This window comes from Chelon labrosus (genome assembly GCF_963514085.1).
Source record: "Chelon labrosus genome assembly, chromosome: 12".
In the NCBI taxonomy this organism is placed as follows: Eukaryota; Metazoa; Chordata; class Actinopteri; order Mugiliformes; family Mugilidae; genus Chelon; species Chelon labrosus.
Genome location: NC_140345.1, coordinates 15,853,922 through 15,873,910, shown reverse-complemented (window position 1 = coordinate 15,873,910; position 19,989 = coordinate 15,853,922). Strand labels below are relative to the sequence as shown.

General features: G+C 41.4%; 2 protein-coding genes across 2 annotated transcripts; both read right to left on the bottom strand.

Moving 5' to 3' along the window:
• Nucleotides 1-1,225: 1,225 nt before the first annotated feature.
• Nucleotides 1,226-2,796, bottom strand: LOC311496530 (CD209 antigen-like protein D; the record flags this gene model as incomplete). The annotated part of the gene is made up of 4 exons (XM_084556419.1): nt 1,226-1,602; nt 2,077-2,313; nt 2,420-2,494; nt 2,694-2,796. 4 exons carry the CDS (start codon nt 2,794-2,796, stop codon nt 1,226-1,228), a joined length of 792 nt encoding a protein of 263 aa, XP_084412545.1.
• Nucleotides 2,797-6,822: 4,026 nt separating this feature from the next.
• On the bottom strand, nt 6,823-15,342 carry colec10 (collectin sub-family member 10 (C-type lectin); the record flags this gene model as incomplete). The annotated part of the gene is made up of 7 exons (XM_084556400.1): nt 6,823-7,065; nt 7,309-7,520; nt 8,033-8,128; nt 8,292-8,345; nt 10,587-10,658; nt 13,405-13,476; nt 15,243-15,342. 7 exons carry the CDS (start codon nt 15,340-15,342, stop codon nt 6,823-6,825), a joined length of 849 nt encoding a protein of 282 aa, XP_084412526.1.
• Between the last annotated feature and the right edge of the window lie 4,647 nt (nt 15,343-19,989).

Below are 19,989 nucleotides of genomic sequence, written 5' to 3'. Positions count from 1 at the left end.
TTTATGCAATCACACCCCTCTGTATAAGATCTGCTTGTGCTCACAAGTCCAACTTCAAGTGAAGGCATCGATTTTACACACACTGAACCACTCTGTTAGAGCACTTGACACCACAGCTCAGGGACATTATGTGAGAGGGAAAATCAAATAGTCGGAGCCCTGACTAGACCGCATTGATTCCTGCTAGAAAAGAAATGAGGGCTGAGAAACAATGGCGTGACGATAACGTTCACAGAGCAAGAGCAAGGAAGTTTAAAAAGTAAATATTAGTTTAAGAGCTGGAGCTGAGGAAGAGAAGAGAAGTGATTTCCACACTAACAGTTTGCAGAACTCTATATTCAAGAGTTGGGTGGGGATTTTTATTTATTTATTTATTTTTAGGGACAGATTTTGAACCAAAAAGTAAAACTGCAGTGTTGCTACAGCTGCAGGTAGGAGTTTCTTGTGGGGAGCACAGTTAATGATTAGCTAGGATTTGTATTATGTGAGCCAGTGTTGATATAACCTCTGAGAGGGCACTGTTCGCTTTAGTGCGGCGAGCAGTTAGAATCAACATGACCTGTATAAGATCCCGTGTGCTTTCACCCGGTCTAAGGTCACTGTTTTTATTTTTGGCTATGAAAGAAATATTTTGCATGGTAGATATTTTTCAAGGTTCAAGTCCGTGTGAAATACGGAAGTTCTGGGAGGCACATCTTCGGCCCTGTTCTCACTTCCATCTACAAAACAGCAGGACTGCAGAAATATAACTTCTTTTGACCTAAACTATTTTTTTTTGTGTGTTTGTTTTTTTGGAATGATTTATTCAGGGCAAATCTGTGACCTCTAAATAATAAAACAGAAAATTAACTGATCCAGCATTATTTTGTCAGCGTTTTATTGATTATTATGGAAGCAGCAGGATGGTGCTTAGGGACCGATTTTGAACCAAGAAAAAAAAAAATCACAAGATACAAAAGTGAGTGAGTATTTCTAATTACTAATTTCTAATAGGTAATGTAATGTTTTATAGATATGACTTTACATTATTGTTTTTTGCCATGGACGTTTGAATGGAATACATATGGAGTCAAACGAACAATTGCCAGAAGTGATGACAACCGGACAAAAGGCATTTGGTAACAGTGCAAAGAGTCAAAACATCTATTGTGGACATTTGGGAAACAAAAGTATAATAAGTGAATAAAACCGTATATGCTCAGCTCAAAAACAAACCCATCGGACCCTAATCCTCACAAATCCATGGTAGTTTCGCATTGCAAGCCAAATCATTCCATTTCCCGTTTGAACCGGCGATGTTCACACAATCCTCGTCTCCAGCACTATTTGGCTCCCCATCTCGCCAGAACCCCAGACCCTGTAGATCAGACCCGTCCACCCACTTCCATCTGCCCTCTTGCTGTGCATCAGACAAACCGATCCAGGTGCTGGAGTAAATCCTGGTGACGAATTCCAGCTCCTCTCCTGAGTTTATGATCACCATGTCGGCTTTTCTCTGCAGACAGTCTCTCCTGCTGTCCTCCCAGGTTTTGGACTCTCCTTTTGCTGAGGCGTAGTAGCACTTTTTGTTGAACTTTACCCATCCAGGTTGGCAAATTTTATCTAGACAGAAGACAAACGTGTCATCCTGTGATCCTGCTCAGTTTTGGGATGCACAGGAACCACAAGCTTATGTCTACAAATGGTGTATTGCAGAATAGAACAAGTTTGCCCTAGTATAGTGAAATCTAGGCCCAGGGTTGCTTATGTTATCCTTTATTCTTATATAATGGTATAAAGTATTGCCTCCGAATGGAACAATGATCATAAATAGCACATTCCTAACTAAGTCTTATACTTTCATTGCTGTAAAATACTTTATACACTATGAGAAATTCATAGTGAATCAAAATCAGAAGGCTCATTGGAAAAAATAATAGGCTGTCTGAATTTATGTTTCCTTGGTTATGATCAATAATATTATTGTCCTGGTCCTTTAATGGTTTGTTAATGTACCTTTATGTTCTATGTTTTCTTCCATTTCCTTTCTACAATATCAAAGATGATTCAGTTTCTTGCCTAATCTGAAGGTCTCACCTGCCATGCTGTGATTTAGTCTTTTGACCTCCTGTAGCAAATGATCTAGACTCTCAGCTACAGCGTCATATCGGCTCTTCAGAGCCTCCATCTCTTCGGTCAGTCTGCTGGAATTAATCTTCAGTTGGTCTTGCTCATCTCTCAATGCATCGTTGTCCTTCGTCAGGTTAGAAACCCGTTTTTCAAATCTCATCAGATCAAGTTTAAGTGAGTTCAGATGACCAATAGCATTGGTATCTGCAACAAATTTATTGACAATCAATGATGGAAACTGTCAGTTGCCCATTTCGCTTTTCAGCCTTTTCTGCAATCATGTGATATGTTGGGACAGTGTTGTACTTACTGTGGGCCGTAAAGACAATGATCACAATGAGCAGAACAAGTCCCAGACATACTGCAGCAACTCCAGCCCACCACACTGGATTGGCATAAGGAAATGAAAACCACAATAAAGCGGAGTAGTTTGTCTAAATCCCAATAAATTAGCAGTAGTCACTCACTACCTACATTTCATCATCATAGTCTTTTTATATAGCCATTTTATAATTATTACACCTACTACTTCAGTTTTGTTCAGTTGTTTAAATTCTGGAATGTGGTTCAGTGTGTAGTCTTACCTGGACGAGTTCTCCATCCATACTTTGACTTATTGCCAGTAGCCATTGTGTTCAGGTTTTCCCCTTCAATCTCCCCTGATTTGTTGATCAACACGACTGACATCTGGCAGATTCGTGTCTTGTGCACAAAGTTTCCAAATGTTGCAAGAAGCAGCTTTTTAATGTCCAATTTTGCTTACGCAGCTAATGCTATCACATGACTTCTGGGGAAAACAATACTATGTGACTCATTCAGGTTCCTAGGGTCCACAATTCACAGGACCTGAAGTGGACCTCCCACATAGACTCTGTACGGAAGAAGGCCCAGCAGAGGCTATACTTTCTGCGTCAGCTCAGGAAGTTCAATCTGCCTCAGGAGCTGCTCGTGGGCTTGTGACCGGAGGGTTGCCGGTTCGAACCCCCGACCGGTAGAAAGTGCCCTTGAGCAAGGCACCTAACCCCTCACTGCTCCCCGAGTGCCGCTGTAGCATGGCAGCTCACTGCTCCGGGTTAGTGTGTGCTTCACCTCACTGTGTGCTTTGTGTGTTCACTAATTCACGGATGGGATAAATGCAGAGACCAAATTCCTTGTATACACAAGTATACTTGGCCGAGAGACCTTAATCTTTAAAATCTTTAAAAATCTTTTAAAAAAATGACAGGGACAGACAGAAGATCACTGGTACTGACCTTCCCTCCATCCAGGACCCATACCGGTCCAGGGTCAGGAAGCGGGCTGGTAAAATCTCCACAGACCCCTAACACCCTGGTCACAATCTGTTCAGACTCCTCCCCTCAGGCCGGCGTTACAGAGCACTGTACGCCAAAACCACCCGCCACAAGGACAGTTTCTTCCCCTGGGCTGTCACTCTGATGAACTCTGAGACCATTCACATGAACAATAAACAACAACTCTGCACTACTGTATATAGTCACTGTACAAAACCCTGTTTTGGTGTATATATCTGCTCTTATCCTATGTGTACAGATTGAGATTTTTTATTTTTTATTTTTTCACTTATTTAAGTTCCGTGTGTTTCTCTACAAGAGAGCAAAGTTACGCTGATTCTGATTCTGATGATATGGAGTGATTTTTAAAGCTGCCCTCTGAGAATTTTCTAAGAATACACTAAGAAAATTTACCACACAGAAGTTAAGAATTGCTCCTACTTAAATATTCAAGTAAACTTTGCTTGAGATTATTTGTCTTCTTCACTAAGTTTCACTTTTGATTTTTTATAGTCGACTAAAATGTGGTGAGGTGGTTAGCACTGATGCCTCACAGCGAGAAGGTCCCAGGTTCGAATCCATGGGCCGACTGGGCCTTTCTGTGTGGAGTTTGCATGTTCTCCCTGTGTCTGCGTGGGTTCTTCCTCCCACCATCCAAAGACATGCTCATTAGGTTCATTGGTAATTCTAAATTGGTCGTAGGTGTGAATGTGAGTGTGAATGGTTGTCTGTCTCTCTGTGTTAGCCCTGCAACAGGGTGTACCCTGCCTCTCGCCCGATGACAGCTGGGATAGGCTCCAGCAGACCCTGCGACCCTTCACAGGAACAAGCGGGTACAGAAGATGAAGACTAAAATGTGGTGAAAGTCGAGTCGATGTCACACATAAAAACACAGTAGAAAGTAATACTTTGCAACAATGAAATCTATATTCTTGACCTGAATATATATTCTAACGCCTCACACTGAAGAAGCTACGGAGGCTTTTCTACAAGGTAATTGAAACTTGAACCGTAGCCCATGTCAACACCGCTCACATGGTGCGTTAAGGAACTGAACATAAACACATGTACTTATCAATACTGTGCGCTGCAGATATGTATAGAATATATAAACTGGCACCGTCAGTAGTGTTTAATAGTAATGCATTACTTTCAAGCAACTTCATATCATTAGGAAATATCAAAGACAAATACAAATGTGGCCCTTATCTGATAAAACAAAAAGTGCAGAACAGCATATTTTTTTGTACACTTAAAGCAAATGAATACGAAAGGTAATACAAAGCTTTAAGCCTTCTTCAGCAAGTACACTATATTACCAAAAGTATTCGCTCACCCATTCAAATGATCAGAATCAGGTGTTCTAATCACTTGGCCTGGCCCCAGGTGTATAAATTCAAGCACTCAGGCATGCAGACTGTGAAACAAGACATTTGTGAAAGAATGGGCCGCTCTCAGGAGCTCAGTGAATTCCAGCGTGGAACTGTCATAGGATGCCACTTGTGCAACAAATCCAGTCGTGAAATTTCCTCGCTCCTAAATATTCCACAGTCAACTGTCAGCTCTATTATAACAAAATGGAAGCGTTTGGGAAAAACAGCAACTCAGCCACGAAGTGGTAGGCCACGTAAAGTGACGGAGAGGGGTCAGCGGATGCTGAAGCGCATAGTGCAAAGAGGTCGCCGACTTTCTGCACAGTCAATTGCTACAGAGCTACAAACTTCATGTGACCTTCAGATTAGCCCAAGTACAGTACGCAGAGAGCTTCATGGAATGGGTTTCCATGGCCGAGCAGCTGCAGCCAAGCCACACATCACCAAGTGCAATGCAAGGCGTCGGATGCAATGGTGTAAAGCACGCCGCCACTGGCCTCTAGAGCAGTGGAGACGCGTTCTCTGGAGTGATGAATCACGCTTTACCATCTGGCAATCTGATGGACGAGTCTGGGTTTGGAGGTTGCCAGGAGAACGGTACATTTCAGATTGCATTGTGCCAACTGTGAAATTTGGTGGAGGAGGAATTATGGTATGGGGTTGTTTTTCAGGAGCTGGGCTTGGCCCCTTAGTTCCAGTGAAAGGAACATTGAATGCTTCAGGATACCAAAACATTTTGGACAATTCCATGCTCCCAACCTTGTGGGAACAGTTTGGAGCGGGCCCCTTCCTCTTCCAACATGACTGTGCACCAGTGCACAAAGCAAGGTCCATAAAGACGTGGATGACAGAGTCTGGTGTGGATGAACTTGACTGGCCTGCACAGAGTCCTGACCTGAACCCGATAGAACACCTTTGGGATGAATTAGAGCGGAGACTGAGAGCCAGGCCTTCTCGACCAACATCAGTGTGTGACCTCACCAATGCGCTTTTGGAAGAATGGTCAAAAATTCCTATAAACACTCTCCTCAACCTTGTGGACAGTCTTCCCAGAAGAGTTGAAGCTGTAATAGCTGCAAAAGGTGGACCGACATCATATTGAATTCTATGAGTTAGGAATGGGATGGCACTTCAGTTCATAGAATGAGTAAAGGCAGGTGAGCGAATACTTTTGGTAATATAGTGTATATCCCCTGCTGTCAGTGTGGACACAATGTCCATCAATCATGTATTCAATCATGTATTAACTGGCAGATCACCACCTTCAGTAACTCCAATACCTCCAAAAAGGACATCCACTCGGGTTTGCCATGACTAAAGACAGATGAGACATAGATGTATTGTTTAGCCAACTGACAGTATGTCACAAAAATTGAAAATAGCATTCATAAATCCTGAGACTGCAGTCTTAATATTGTCTTGTACAGTACAAGCCATCCTGTAACTGTGTCTCCCTCTAGAGGCCAAAAGGTGCACTCAGCGTGAAAGCTAATTCAATTTAGAAAGTTAAATATCTTAGTTTCTTTAGTAGCTCGAGTTAAACTCTTAAAAATGATATAAATGAACAATTACTTCCTTTTAGAAGTGCTTACATGTTGTGAGCTTACGTTGCATTAGTCAGATAACAAACCACAGATGACACATAACTCACATTCAGACTTTACTAAAACAAGAACCCTCAAAAAAAGAACAGGAAAGGTTTCCTCCAAAAGCTGAAACTGATCATTAAAATGCAATATATTGTTAAAATAGTAATTAGAATTTCAACTGATAAACAGCCTCACTGATGTAAATCTTAAAGTAAGTCACCAAGAAAAGTGACATTTTCTTTTTTTTTCAGTCTCATCAGATCAACCTCGGTTTTAAACTAGACATCTGGACCACGTCTGAAACATTTACTATAGTTTGTACACAGTTAGGAAATCTGTAGAAGTACATTCTAACTGACTAATAAAAAGAACAATAGTGGAAACACTATTTTATAATTTCTTATTATTTGTATTTTGGCTTCACCTAATCACTGAAATAAGATTATCATCAGCTCTTGCTCATGATAAGGCCGGTGTGGCTCTTCCTCCTCCTCTTCCTCCTCCTCCTCCTCTTCTCCTGCTCTTTGGGAACTCACACATGAAAAACATGGTGGCCTCGCACTCCACACGACCCCATGTCCCACTGCTGAGCAGCTCCACGCAGCTGGAGTTTGTGCTGGAACGTAGATCCTCCTCTTGGCTCCAACCTGCGAAACCCTGCAGAGGGCTGGAGTCTGCGTACACGTAACTGCTGTTTCCATCCTGATGATGTGGACACAGGAGAGAAATCATTTTCAGGTTATTATCAGGTTATTTTAGTTTTTTATTGCTTTAAATCATCACAACAGCCAATGTTACTTTTTGCACCTAAATTAAATGAGTTGATCAAGCTACTAAAGGCCATTATGTTCATGTTTGTGAGTTTTGGGCTCTCTTAGTGTTAATGTTCATTATTAACATTTATGATAGATGGCCTGTTTCTACTTAAAGACCAACAACACTTACGGTGTCCTTGCTTTGAGCCTGTACTCCTATGTAAGCGCTGGTCAGGCCTGCCTGGCTGACGTAGTCCGCCATGAGACGGTTGGTGTTGCTGGTTTTAGGCATGGCCAGGCCGCCTCCTCTTAGCTTGCAGTTCATCGAAGCCTCTCTGAACCTCTTCAGCTCCTTCACCAGGAGGTAGTACCTCTCCTCTGTCTCCCTCAACCCCAAGACAACTGCACAGGGCAGAGTTTAAGGTTAAAGGTCACCAGGAGTATGCTGATGGATTTGATTTTATTCACTTAATACAAAGGTTGTTATGCCCCATCGAGTTCAGCAGCATTATTGTCATGGCACAGTGAGAAAAATGAAGGATTAATCTTTACTTTATCAGTATGGCTATGCTGATCAGATCATCCAGGTCATTGTATATCTAGAACAAAGCTAAAACAAAGGCCAGTGGACTTTTATTTAGTACATTACATTTGTGGGTGGTAGCCACATGAAACTTACACAAATCACATAAAACTCAGTCATTTAGAACTAAAGCCACTTGGATAAATGATGACACATCTTTAATAAGACTCAAACAATTCCAGTTGCCTTCTTTTCTGTAATCTGTAATACTTTAGATAATCACCTGGATTTTATTTTATGTTTTGGGCTGCTGCAAGTTGTTTGACACAGTTTTATCTCCCTGTCTCTCACCATTAAATGTGTAGTGTACGTATGTTACGTGGGGACTCACCATTCTTCACAAACTTGACGGTGTTGCTAAGCTTGCCTACGTTGACGTCCAGCTGTCCCACCACCTTCCTGTACCTGCCACAGTCACACGTTGTGCCTGGTGGATTGAACAATGGTTAACGCCGCGCCTTGCTTGTTTGTCTTAATGTCTAACACGACTGTGCCGCTGCGTTCCTGTGGAATTTGGATAGCTGTTTTATCTGTAAGACACTGCTCAGCTCATCACATGTCAGTGTCTGCATGCTGTAGGAGCGTCTCACCTGGTTTCCCCTTTAAACCGGCAGGCCCGCCCGAACCTGTGTCACCCTTGTCACCTACAGAACCATAAAAATCAGACAGAATCTTTTTTTTGGTTGCTTAATATAAACATACTAAACTATAAATAGAAAATTAGGCAGCAAGGAAACATTTTCTTCTCAGAGTTGATGTGTTAGAAGCTGGAAAAAAGGGCAATTGGAAGGATTTGAGCGACTCTGACGATGGAGAGATTGTGATGGCTAGACGACAAGCTCAGAGGATTTCCCCAGCCTAGAAAGTGGTCCATAGAAGAAAAAGCAGTAAACTGGTGAAAGGCTCATGGGCAGCCAAGGCTTATAGCTCAAACTAAAATTTCTGACAATTTTAATTATAAGAGGAAGGTTTTAGTGCATCAGTCAGTTTTGTATAGGGCTGTGTAGACGCAGACCAGTCAGGGTGCCAATGTTGACCTCTGTCCGTATCACGGTGTAGTTACAGAAGATCACCACCAGGTGGCTGTATAGTACATCAAAGGAGTAGGCGAGGCTGCACAAGGTATAGATTTAATCAGGTTAAAGTCTCCCCCTGTTACAAAGCAGATTTAATTGTTCAAACTCCAACATGTCATCACAAATATATAATTTTAATTGTGGTCACTGATCAGCGGCAATATTAAAACCACTGACCTGAGAAGTAAATAACATTGACCATCTTGTGACTTGTGAATACAATGTTCTGCTGGGAAACATTTGGACCTGGCATTTATGTGGATGTTACTTAGACAGGTACCACCCACCTAGACCAGACCAGGCACCCCAGCCCCATAGCAACCTTGATGGCAGCAGCCATCCCTCAGCAGGATGCAGCCTGACACAGGCACACAAAACAAAAAAACAAAGGTGGGGTTTAGGAACAACTGAAAAAACATGACGAACAGCACAAGGTGTTGATCTGGCCTCCAAATTCACTGGATCCCAGACTGATCAAGGGTCTGTGGGATGCGCTGGAAAAAGCCCGATCCACAGAGGCCCCTCCCTTCAACGCATAGGACCCAATGGCCCCCACTAACAACATTCTGTTGCCAGACACCACAGGACACCCTCAGAAGTCCCATGTCCATTCTCTGATGAGACACAACTGTTTTGGAGCAACAAGGGAGACCTACACAATATTAGGCAGGTGGTCATAATGTTATGCCTGATCAGTGTATACTTCAGTGTGGAAATTAACCCGACTGGCGGTTGCAAATTTTGGGGAAGTGGGCTGAGTACAAACAGCACATGAGGAACAGCCAGTACAGTGTGCAGTCTGTCCAGCCTTTGTTTGTTATACACATGGAACAAACATTAAAAAAAAAAAGTAAGAGTTAAAAGCTCACTGATTTAATCTAATAAAATGTGACAGAGGAGGTCATCCAGTGTCACATAGCTGGTCACGCAATACAGTTCACCAGTATGCCACTACATGCATGTTCCAAACTAAATGCAGCTATTATAAATACATAATATGCACTGTTTGTGTGAAATTACAGCAATTACAGAATGGACACCAGTTAAGCTCATGCATATGTGGAAATGAAACCTACTTTATGAGACTGAATTAGATTCTGTTAGAGCTGGCACTGCCCCGAAAACAAGTCTTTTTCCCCCCAGGTGTTTTATGAGCTGCAGGCTTTCAGGATCAAGGGAAAATCCTAAACTGTGACCTCACTCCTTCGCCCGAGATGGCTGATGCACCGCCACTTTCCTGTAAGCGTATTAAACGTAATGGACGCCGAGAAAAAGTGAATGTCTAAGCGAGGCAGCGGAACATGACCGCTCATAAAAAACAAAAATAAAAGATAGAAATAGTTTATCCACCCTGGGCAGGGAAACTGCGCATGACATCATGTTGCAGGATTATGTTTTCTTCTGACCTTGGATGTGATAAGTTAAAACATAAAAAGAAATGGAGAGAAACGTGGACTTTTTGGGGGGAAACTGTCTAGTTAATGAGCAGTTTTAAGGCAGTTTATCCTTCAGTATCCATCTTGGGATTAATTAAGCGCCCCCATTTCAGCAGAGATGCCCATTACTTTGGTTTGAGTCTGTGGAGCAGCCGTCCAAGATCAGAAGGCACGGAGGAGAGTTCTCCTTCAGGCTATTTTAAAGTCATTAAGGTTCGGCAGAAACCACAAGACCTATGGCACTAAAGTAGAATACATTTATACACTTGATGATTGTAAATGTATTAGTGAAAAAATCTAAAAGGCCCACAGTATGTTTACAGTTCACTGGATGAGGAGAAGTAGGAGAACGGCAGAACCGTAAACTTAAAACCTTTGTCTCCGATAGGTCCCATCTTTCCTGTGTGGCCCACTTCTCCTGGAAGGCCCAACTCGCCTGACACTCCTGTGGAAGAAGAGACAAAAACAAAATCGAAATCATTGGAAACTACAGACCATATTGCATAGGGTACATCAATGTGTCATTCAGGTTTGCCATGTCCTTGCAATGACTGTTGTCCTGACTTTCTACCATTTCCTGTCGTTCTTTAGTTATTTCATGGATTTCTAGCGTAGCCAGTGTGAATGCGTTCCATCCCGTCTCAGCTTTAAGAGATTATACCTGCAAGCACCGAAACCTCAGTTTATTTCCTAGACTGACAGCTGCGACTGTAATAGCAAACTAACTCAAGTACCTTGTGTCGACGGGACTCCTGTGATTTGCAAATATATAAATAAACGTGTGATGGATCACTGTCCTTCACTGTAATTAGATTCCTGTCATCTGTTTCTCTTCTCAGTTTGGTGTCAGAAGATACTTGGTGCGCAATTTTGGATGGTACGGGGGAAGCGTACGAAGAAGAATAATTGCGTGTGTGTGTGCGTGTGTGGGAAAACTACCGAGCAGACTGAGGCTTCCCGCCAGCCCGAGTGTTTCCTCAGGAAACTATTCGGCCCGAAATTGATGGCGTTCGAAACACTAAGTGACGCAGTGGAGAAGCCTATTGCTATTACAGGGATTTGCCACACACACATACTGTACAGCCAGCTATTCACCACTCTCTTTTTCACATGTCCCACTTTCTCATGTTGATACTCTGCTTGATGACTTGTGAGAAGTGCTGGCAGGGCGTCTGAGGCCTTATGGATTGTGTGAGGTTTCGCCATAATCTGCACTCAATTTTTAAGGAATTCTCTACAAGTAAAGTAAATATTTTGACAACACTGACCTGAGAACTGATTGTGAGAAGTGATTATAGGTGTTTGGGTTTTTTTTTTTTTTTTTTGCTATGTGAAGAAATTCAATCTGTTGCTCTCCTGTTATTCCTTCTGCGCCTTGCAACAGTTGATTAATGTTGTTTTGGCAGTGCTCACACTTGCCAGTTAAACCGTCTATCTTAACGTCCAGATAACAGTCCTTGCTATCACCGCAGTCGCTCTTTATAAAGGCCAACCCTTCCAACTGGTGTAACGTCTGGATACTCCAGCTGTTGGAGGATAAAGGCGGTGAAGACCACATTTGTCCCCGGAATTATGGCGGCTAAGATGTGTGCGTTACACAAACCTTAAACTATGTCAAAAACTCTCATACATAACAAAGATTTTAAAGCAGATGTCAGATCAGATTTTTTATTTCATATATAGTTGGTCTTAAGGGACATTCACTGCACACAATCAAGCTCTTCTGGTTATAATGCAGAAATTTCCACCACTGTAGCAGTTAATCAAGAAATCCAGCTATTTAAGCTTGGAGCAATAAATAGTTGTTGTTGCCCTCCAGAGCTTTGATAGTCACATATTCCCTTTTAACATTCCAAAATTAAGCAACTGTTTCCTGTAAATCTGCCTAAATTAAAACAAGGGAATATATGCGTCATCTGTCGAGCTGCTGACATACTACAGTTACAAAATCATCACAGGAACCTGCGTTCAGGCCCTGTAGTAAGCATACACACAGAGAAACCATAATCACTGGGTTTGAAATTCTGTAGAATATTATCCGCAAAGTTGAAAAGTTGAAAAAGGTTCACATACAACGTATGTACCTCCAGTCCTGGCGTCTGTCTCTCACACAGACTGATGAGGAAAGTGTGCTGTTGTGTGTAAAGTCTGTTCATGTATTGCGTGTCTGTGCGGTGACCTCTGTGTGAGCATACTGAATAAAACAAACATCTGAAGAAAAAAAAAGAAGGCAGCCAGGAACTGGTGGTTGTTTCACATGTGCGTATACATTCATGTATTTCTGTCTATGCATGTATGTGAGTATGTGTGCGCAGACAGCTGCGTGTATTATATGACTGGTTGGTTGGCCAGCTTGTCTACAACCCAGTTGGAAAACATAGGGTGAAGCAGGTCACCCTGAACTTTTCTTCCGCAGCAATTAACAAGTCTGCTTCCTCCACAGAAACACATAATTGCCTGTCTGTTAGTCTTTCTGTTAGTCTGTCAGTCACATAGCAAAGGGCAGCATGCCGTCTAGATCAGGCAAAAGGAAAATCTGCTGCTGGGCCAAGGTCTATTTCAGACATTATCTTTCTTTCTGTGCCAAATTCTCTTTTCACACGCTTTTTTTCTACTCGTCATTTGTCTTAAAGGACCACGGTGTGGGATCTAGCAGCATCTAGAGGTGAAGTTGTAGATTGCAACCTGTTGAATATGCCTAACTGCACCTTCAGCTTGCCTTTGGTTTGCTGGTAGTACCATGTAATGCAAGCCGCCACTTCCGCACAAAAATATGTTAGATCCCGAAAAGATAAAAAAAATCGTGACAATGCAACATGGAAAAAAACAAAACTGCACGCAGCTCTGTTAAGCGCTCAGTGTCTGTTGGAAACATATGCTAATGAAGAAGTGAGGGATTTTCTCAGTTACACATGCCACAATGGTTGCATTTACCTATATTCAAAATGAAATACTTTTTAAATTTTCAGGTGAGTTTGCAGGAGCTATGTCTGCAGTATGTAGGGAAAGCAGACTAAACTTTTCTTTATTTCCCTTTTTCAGTTTTCACTTTGTCATTATGGGGGAGTTCACAGCAGATGGCTCTCAAGTGAACAAAAAAATATTTTAGCATGAGAATGCAACATAACGAAATGTGATAAAATCATCATCTAGCACTTACAGTATATAATAAACACATGGATGCCTTATACCTGGAAATCCTGGCGGTCCATTCTTCCCCAGTTTCCCTTGATCTCCCTCCTCTCCGACCTCACCTTGGTCTCCTGGATTGAAAAGACCACACAAATGAGATTTGTCCAAATCCAAAGTGATGTTAATACTATGAGAAGAGGTCACATTTCCCATCAGGATGATGATACATCATCAACACTACCGGCAGGCCAAGAAAAACTACAGCACAGTGCTGTGGTGAATGATCTATGAGATTCAGGTCCATTCTTGGGTTTGGGTGCAAGTTACCGAATAAGACTGAATCATCTGTGGATGTTTATACACATACAATTCTCTCTTCATATTTTAATAGATGTTCAGTGTAGGCAACGTAATGAAAAGCAGCAGTTCTAATGACAACATTTTGTTCAGAATGGAAAGCATAAATGAAGTGTAAATAGTGGGTTCACTGATCAAAGAGCTCTAAAGAGGTTGAAATATAAAGAGGTTTCCATTAGTGCAGTAATTTTGCCCCACTTGATGCAGATGGCAGTTTATATCTTGTTAAGTGCCAGACTCTGTAATAAACTCCTTACATTGGCCTTGCGGAGTGCTTGGGAAAATTGATTGTTGAGTTTTGCAGCCTGTGTAGACATCAGCTTAATCTGTGTTTCTGCCTGCGTGAAGTCCTTTCATTTTGTGAACTGCTACTGCACTGAAAACATGTACAGAAGAATTACTTATGTGCCCCATTTGTGCAATTAAAGTGTCAAATCATGTTGAGAACGCTGATATCAAATGTATTCTGGCAAAGATTTAACATTTATAACGACGAGAACTGAAATGTCTTTCACATCTCGATAAAAAATAAGATGCCCGTACAATGAAAAAAAAAAAGATTTTGTCAATCTACCAGTAAATGCAATAAAACTCTGTTGAAATAGCTTAAAATAAATAAAAATACATTTTTTGAGGTGTATGAAACATAGAAAAATGCACATCCGACACCCACTCAAATACGCAGACGTGAGTGTACGCACACACAATGACTCTGCGGTCAGCATAGCCTCTGGATGAGTTTTGTACAAATAATCAGTTCGTTTCAGTGGCAGCTGTCAAAACACACTCTGTCAAAACAACAAAAAAAAAAAATCTGTGGAAAGCGGTAATAGTTGATGTTGCAGTCAGCTCTTCTGCCGCCACTTGATTCTGCAGATCAAGAACTACTTTTGTAAAACAGAATTCAGAAACTGATGAGATTTTGTTGCCAGTCTCAGTTTCTGCACGGCAGCCCTTTAAGAAACATTTGTGCCAGAAGGTAGCTGGAAAAAAAATAGCTTAACTTTGTGTTTTATTAGGTCTCTTTGTCTGAATCAGCAGGGGAACAAGCTACTGGATGTCATAAAATGGAAAACACACTCAGGGAGGCTTTCCCTCCCAAAAAAAAAAAAAAAAAAAAAAGACTGTGGGGTAGCAGACAGCTTGCTAGTAAACTACAGGACATGTAGTGCTTGGAAGCTTTATCATCAGCTCTGTAAAATGTGAGAATATATCGAGGGTATTTCCTCAGAACACACTCGCACTTTTAAGACTTCTATACATTCAAACGGAGGTCATAAACTTAAATTTCCTTATCTCCAACAGCATGGACAAACAATAGTCAAGATTGGAAGCAGCCCAAGAACTCAAACAGCAGGAATTTGCAAGCATATGAGTATACTTACTCTTTTTTCACATTTTATTCAGTTTAAAAGTAATTAGAGACACATATTTACAAGTATAAATGATTAGTGGATCTAATGCATCATGCAGATGTGTGTGATTAACAAGTTTTCAAGTCAACACTTATTAACACATACAGTAGAGGTACATGTGTTACCTTTAGCTCCAGGCAGCAGGGAATTGGTACAGACTTCTGTAGAAGCAGAGGTGCAGCTGAGCAGAGCCACAAACAAACCGAGCATCAACAGCCCCACCATCTCCCAACCATCACAGACCGCTGCAGAGGATTTTTTTTAGTTCGTCCTCGAAGATACTTCCAAGCGTCGAGGCAGGACGAGAGATCGGTGCAGAACTAATGAGCAGCTATACTGCAGGGAAGCACAGAAGAAAGCTCGGATAATGTTTATAGAGCACACACACACACATGCTTGTTTACAGAGTCTTATCATTTACTTGTCAAAATGTCAAACAACACTCACCAGGGTACTGCATTCCTCTGTATGTCTTGTCTGCCTGCTTCCACTACATGTGAACATCACAACATAATTAAGTAAGATACAAAACTGGGGAATCGGTGAGATCATTTTAATCGTTTTAAATATTATAAATTAGCACTTTTATTTGTGCAAATTACACTCAGAATCACACGCTGTTAGCACTTCCGTATTGCAGTTCAGAAAGACAACAAATAGCAAAAGTTATTATCTTGCGTGCACAACACAACTGACTATACATAGGTTCATATGGTTGTATAACTTACTTCAGCTACATTCAGTACATACGGTGCATGTTCAGGATGCTGTACAATGACATTTTGGCTGAGATTGTCATCGGCAGCTCAATCAAACATTTTTTTTTTACAGCAAATACAACAAAAACGAAAAATAGGAGAATGACTGCTTTCTCACAAAATATAACTGCAAAAATAACTGGTGAACATTTAAACTGTCAACAGAGTTTGGTTAACAACGTAACTTGATGCAGTATAAAATCAAATCTGAACCCGTAACCTTTCTTTCAGGCTTGACAAGGATCAGGTAGGTTTAACAAATTGTAAAATAAATAAACAATAATAATAATAATAACGTCATTTGTAAAGTAAATAATCTTACTTATTGACAGATCCGCATGCTTTGAATGTTATTAACTGCAGAAATACAAGTACTCAATCTCAACTGTTTGGTTTATACAAATTTTGCAGAATTTGCTTCCCTGCTCTTTTCCTAGTTTTTATTATATATTTCAGTGCTTATACAATGAAACATGATGATATGATACATGATATTCTAATATGGAACTTTTCTCACAGTTTCCAGACTCTGTTTAAGCAACATTAACAAGCTGCTGACTCCAGCCACGCAGATGTGACTGTAGTATGACGCTCATCTAACCCTTGGAAAGTGAATAAGGGTTTTCCCAAATGGTCCTGTTGCTTTAATATAACATTATATATGCTATAATGTTAGAAATGTTAATGTTACATTTGGCTTTCCATCTGCTTATCTGACCGACCAAGGTATTCCGTAAGTCCCTCATTAAAGTTTTCCGGTTCCTGGTCCAGAGCAGATATGATATCACTTGTTTCTGGGTCTATCCCAATCTCCTCCCAGCTGGCCGTGCCTGTTAAACCTCCAGGAGATATCCCTACCAGATGCCCGAATCACCTCAATCCTCCCCTTTCGACGGGAAGTAGCTTCCTCCAGATGTTCTAATCCTATCTCTCAATTTGAGCCGAGCTAGACTGTAACCAGTCTGCGATGTCGAGGGTCAGCATAACTTGGTCCCTGCCTTTGCTCACAGCCTACCTTACATGGGTGAAGGCTTGACCACCAGATACTTCTGGATGAACTCCTGTTCCCCTTTTCCAGATGAGGTGCTGCGACATTTTAGCCTGGCTCCTCCCCTGTGCCTAGTTTGCTTTGGAACAGGCGGCTTTAGTCGCCACAACACGGCTCCCAGGAACTCAGTGACACATAAATCCACTGTGATGAGGTTTCAGTTCATCTGGAAGTTAATTGACGCACAGAACATTATGTCCTGTCTCATTTTGGAAGCTTAATGAAAAACTAATACTGTCCATGCAGTTAAAATTACTGACTGAAAGTCAGTGAATACCCTTTTCAGACATCTAGGCACGTTGACAATCAACTGAAAATTACTGCACTGTGTATTAAGCCAATATTAAGTCAAGGTCCAAAGAAACTATGGTGTTTTCTTATCAGCAAGTAGGGAGTAGGGAGCCCTGAAAGTATTTTACTCTTCTTCCCAGACTACAAACCATTTGATAGGAGGTCTTTATACTTACACACACAGACACAGAGCATATTATGTACATGCACTTACAAGAATACATGCCCACAAACACACAAGACACAAAAATGGTGCGTGCACAAGAGTGAAAATGCTGTGTGCACAAAGATTCTTGCCTAATTGCATCCTCCGGTTTGTCACTATGTGATCAAAACATTCAGGGATTAGAGGGTTTCGGAGGCCCCAGAGGGAAAGAGAGAATGAACGGGGGTGAAGGGTTGTGGCAGAAGAACAGAAAAAGACAAGAACCGACTAACCATAAGAAAAGATAATGAGAGAAGGAGTGATAATAGGAGAAGGAGACACAAGAACAAAACACAAAGCAGGGAAAAAAGAGGGATAACAAAAAAGGAAGACAGTGTGGTCAGAGCCATGTCTTGGCAAAAAGAGGGATCCCCTTATTTAAGAGTTATGCTTCCCGGGATTCTTAAGTGCTCCATCAGAAAGACGAGTCACTGAGTGCGCTCAGCTCTTTGATGTACAGGGAGTGGTTGACGTTATCGACCATTAATTGAAGCAAACTGGGAGTTTAATCTTAATCAGACTGTTGTTCCCTGAGGGACTGAGACGGCTCATCATCACTTTGAAAAGCAGCCATTTTGAGTTTAAATGCTCCGTCGCCTTTTTATGTGGGTTGACTGTTATAATGTCACTTGTATTTACAGACCGAAATCTTTGAAATTCATCCAGCATTGGCTGGGAAAATGACACGTTTTCTATTGATACACTTGGACAAGCAATAGTCATTAATTCTTCTTGCTGATTGTGATGTTTGTTTCTTTTGGGTTATCTTTAAAAAGCCGTTTAAACCACAAACACACACAAACACATACTTGACAATATTTCGGGCCTCACGCATTTGGTATCAGTGACAGAGCCCGACGGCAGTTTCTCTTGGCCTCTGCCACTGTTTGCTCCAAGCTTCGAACACTGTTGTTGCTGCTCAGGAATTTGTTATTGTTGAAGCTTTGTACTTTGGTACAAAAGTTCTTTTATGGCTCTGGATTTGTGTTGTGGGCTTGCTCAGTGAAACATTTCCAGGGCCATCAACATGTATTGTGGCCAGTGTGTACTCTTGGACTCTTGGACATTATTTTAATATTCCCTCTTGTCATGATGGATTTTTTGCCACACATTGGTAAACACTCTCTTTCCACATCCATCAGATGCAAAGCAACATTATGTTCTTGGCTCTACCTCATGTAAAAAAAAAAAAATCCAATTTTCATCTTTTCTGCCTTTGTTTAGGTCTCCATCAACTCCTGGGGGAAACATATTGCTCTTTAGATGCTAAATGCTCCGTTATGTTCACCAGATGGTTGCTAATGTTGTCCATCTGCTGTCTGGTGTTGCATTCATTTTAGCCTTTTTTTAAGCTGCTAACAGCGTACAAGTTAACGGTCTTGTTTCCACCATAGCAGCTCATGACATCTGTCCTTTTTTTGTTATTTCTACTGGCCCTAAAACTTGATTTATTATTGACTAAAGGCCACTCATCCATCCATACATTTTTCAACCAATACAGTGAACAAATACCCCTACACACAATCGGATGGCACAATCAGCGCCATTTTCAAGGCGTTCAGATGCTGTGTATGACTATGTCGCTATCACCATTCTGTCCATCGCCGCATAAAGTCTGTCTAAATGGCTTTCAGGTTAAAGCTCTTAAGACCAAACAGGAATCTAAATCTTCCATTTTCATTTTGTGCGAGTATGTGTGTGTGTGTGTTATGAGTGTATATTAATCACCCTTTCAAATTGCGTAGGCTTTCTCTGTTTCAGTCAAAGTCCGGAAAAGCGTAGCATTCTTGCGAATACGTTTGTTTTTACATGTCTCACACACACGCATAGAGACGTACACAAGAACACCCCTGCCACACCGAAGGCTAATTGTTTACATGAGGTTTAGATTGCATTCTCTAATTAAGTACGTGATTCACGCTCCTGGATTGAGGGTTGACTCCATCGTGGTAACCACACCACAAAATAACTCTGTTGCTTACAGTCCACACACCATCAGACTGGGTTCGTACTTTAAAACAGCAGTAGTAGTATAAACTTCCCACATGTGTGTCAGTGACAAATCAGTCAACGGCAGTTGCACCATATAAAACATTTACGTAACCTCTGCCCTGAGCCACATCAATTTAGTGTACGGTGTCATAATTGCCCTGTGTTTCCTGGTATTTACCAGAGATTTGGGCACAGGCTAAGCCCTTTCTCAGGAAAGCAGCAGGCACGAAAACAAATTCGGGGCGACAGCCAGAGTCACATCATGCGATGCATCCCTTTGTTCTTGAGATTTCACTTTTTTTGAGGAAGTGAGTCAGTTGATTTTCAGCTTCACTGAAGGATGTTCACCAGGAATCAATTAAAGGCATGTTTCAATACACAGTTCCCAAGCAGTCAACTGTGAACACCGGTGGTCTTCATAATCACTGGTGCTGTTGCTGAAAAACATCATGTCTCATATTCAATATTTTGAACACACAGGATGAACGGGATGGTGCTGACATTTTTATTGAGTGAAAACAGTTCAAAGGCACTTCACAGAGTTTTTTTTTTTCCGAGCAAGCAAACCTGATGCTTAC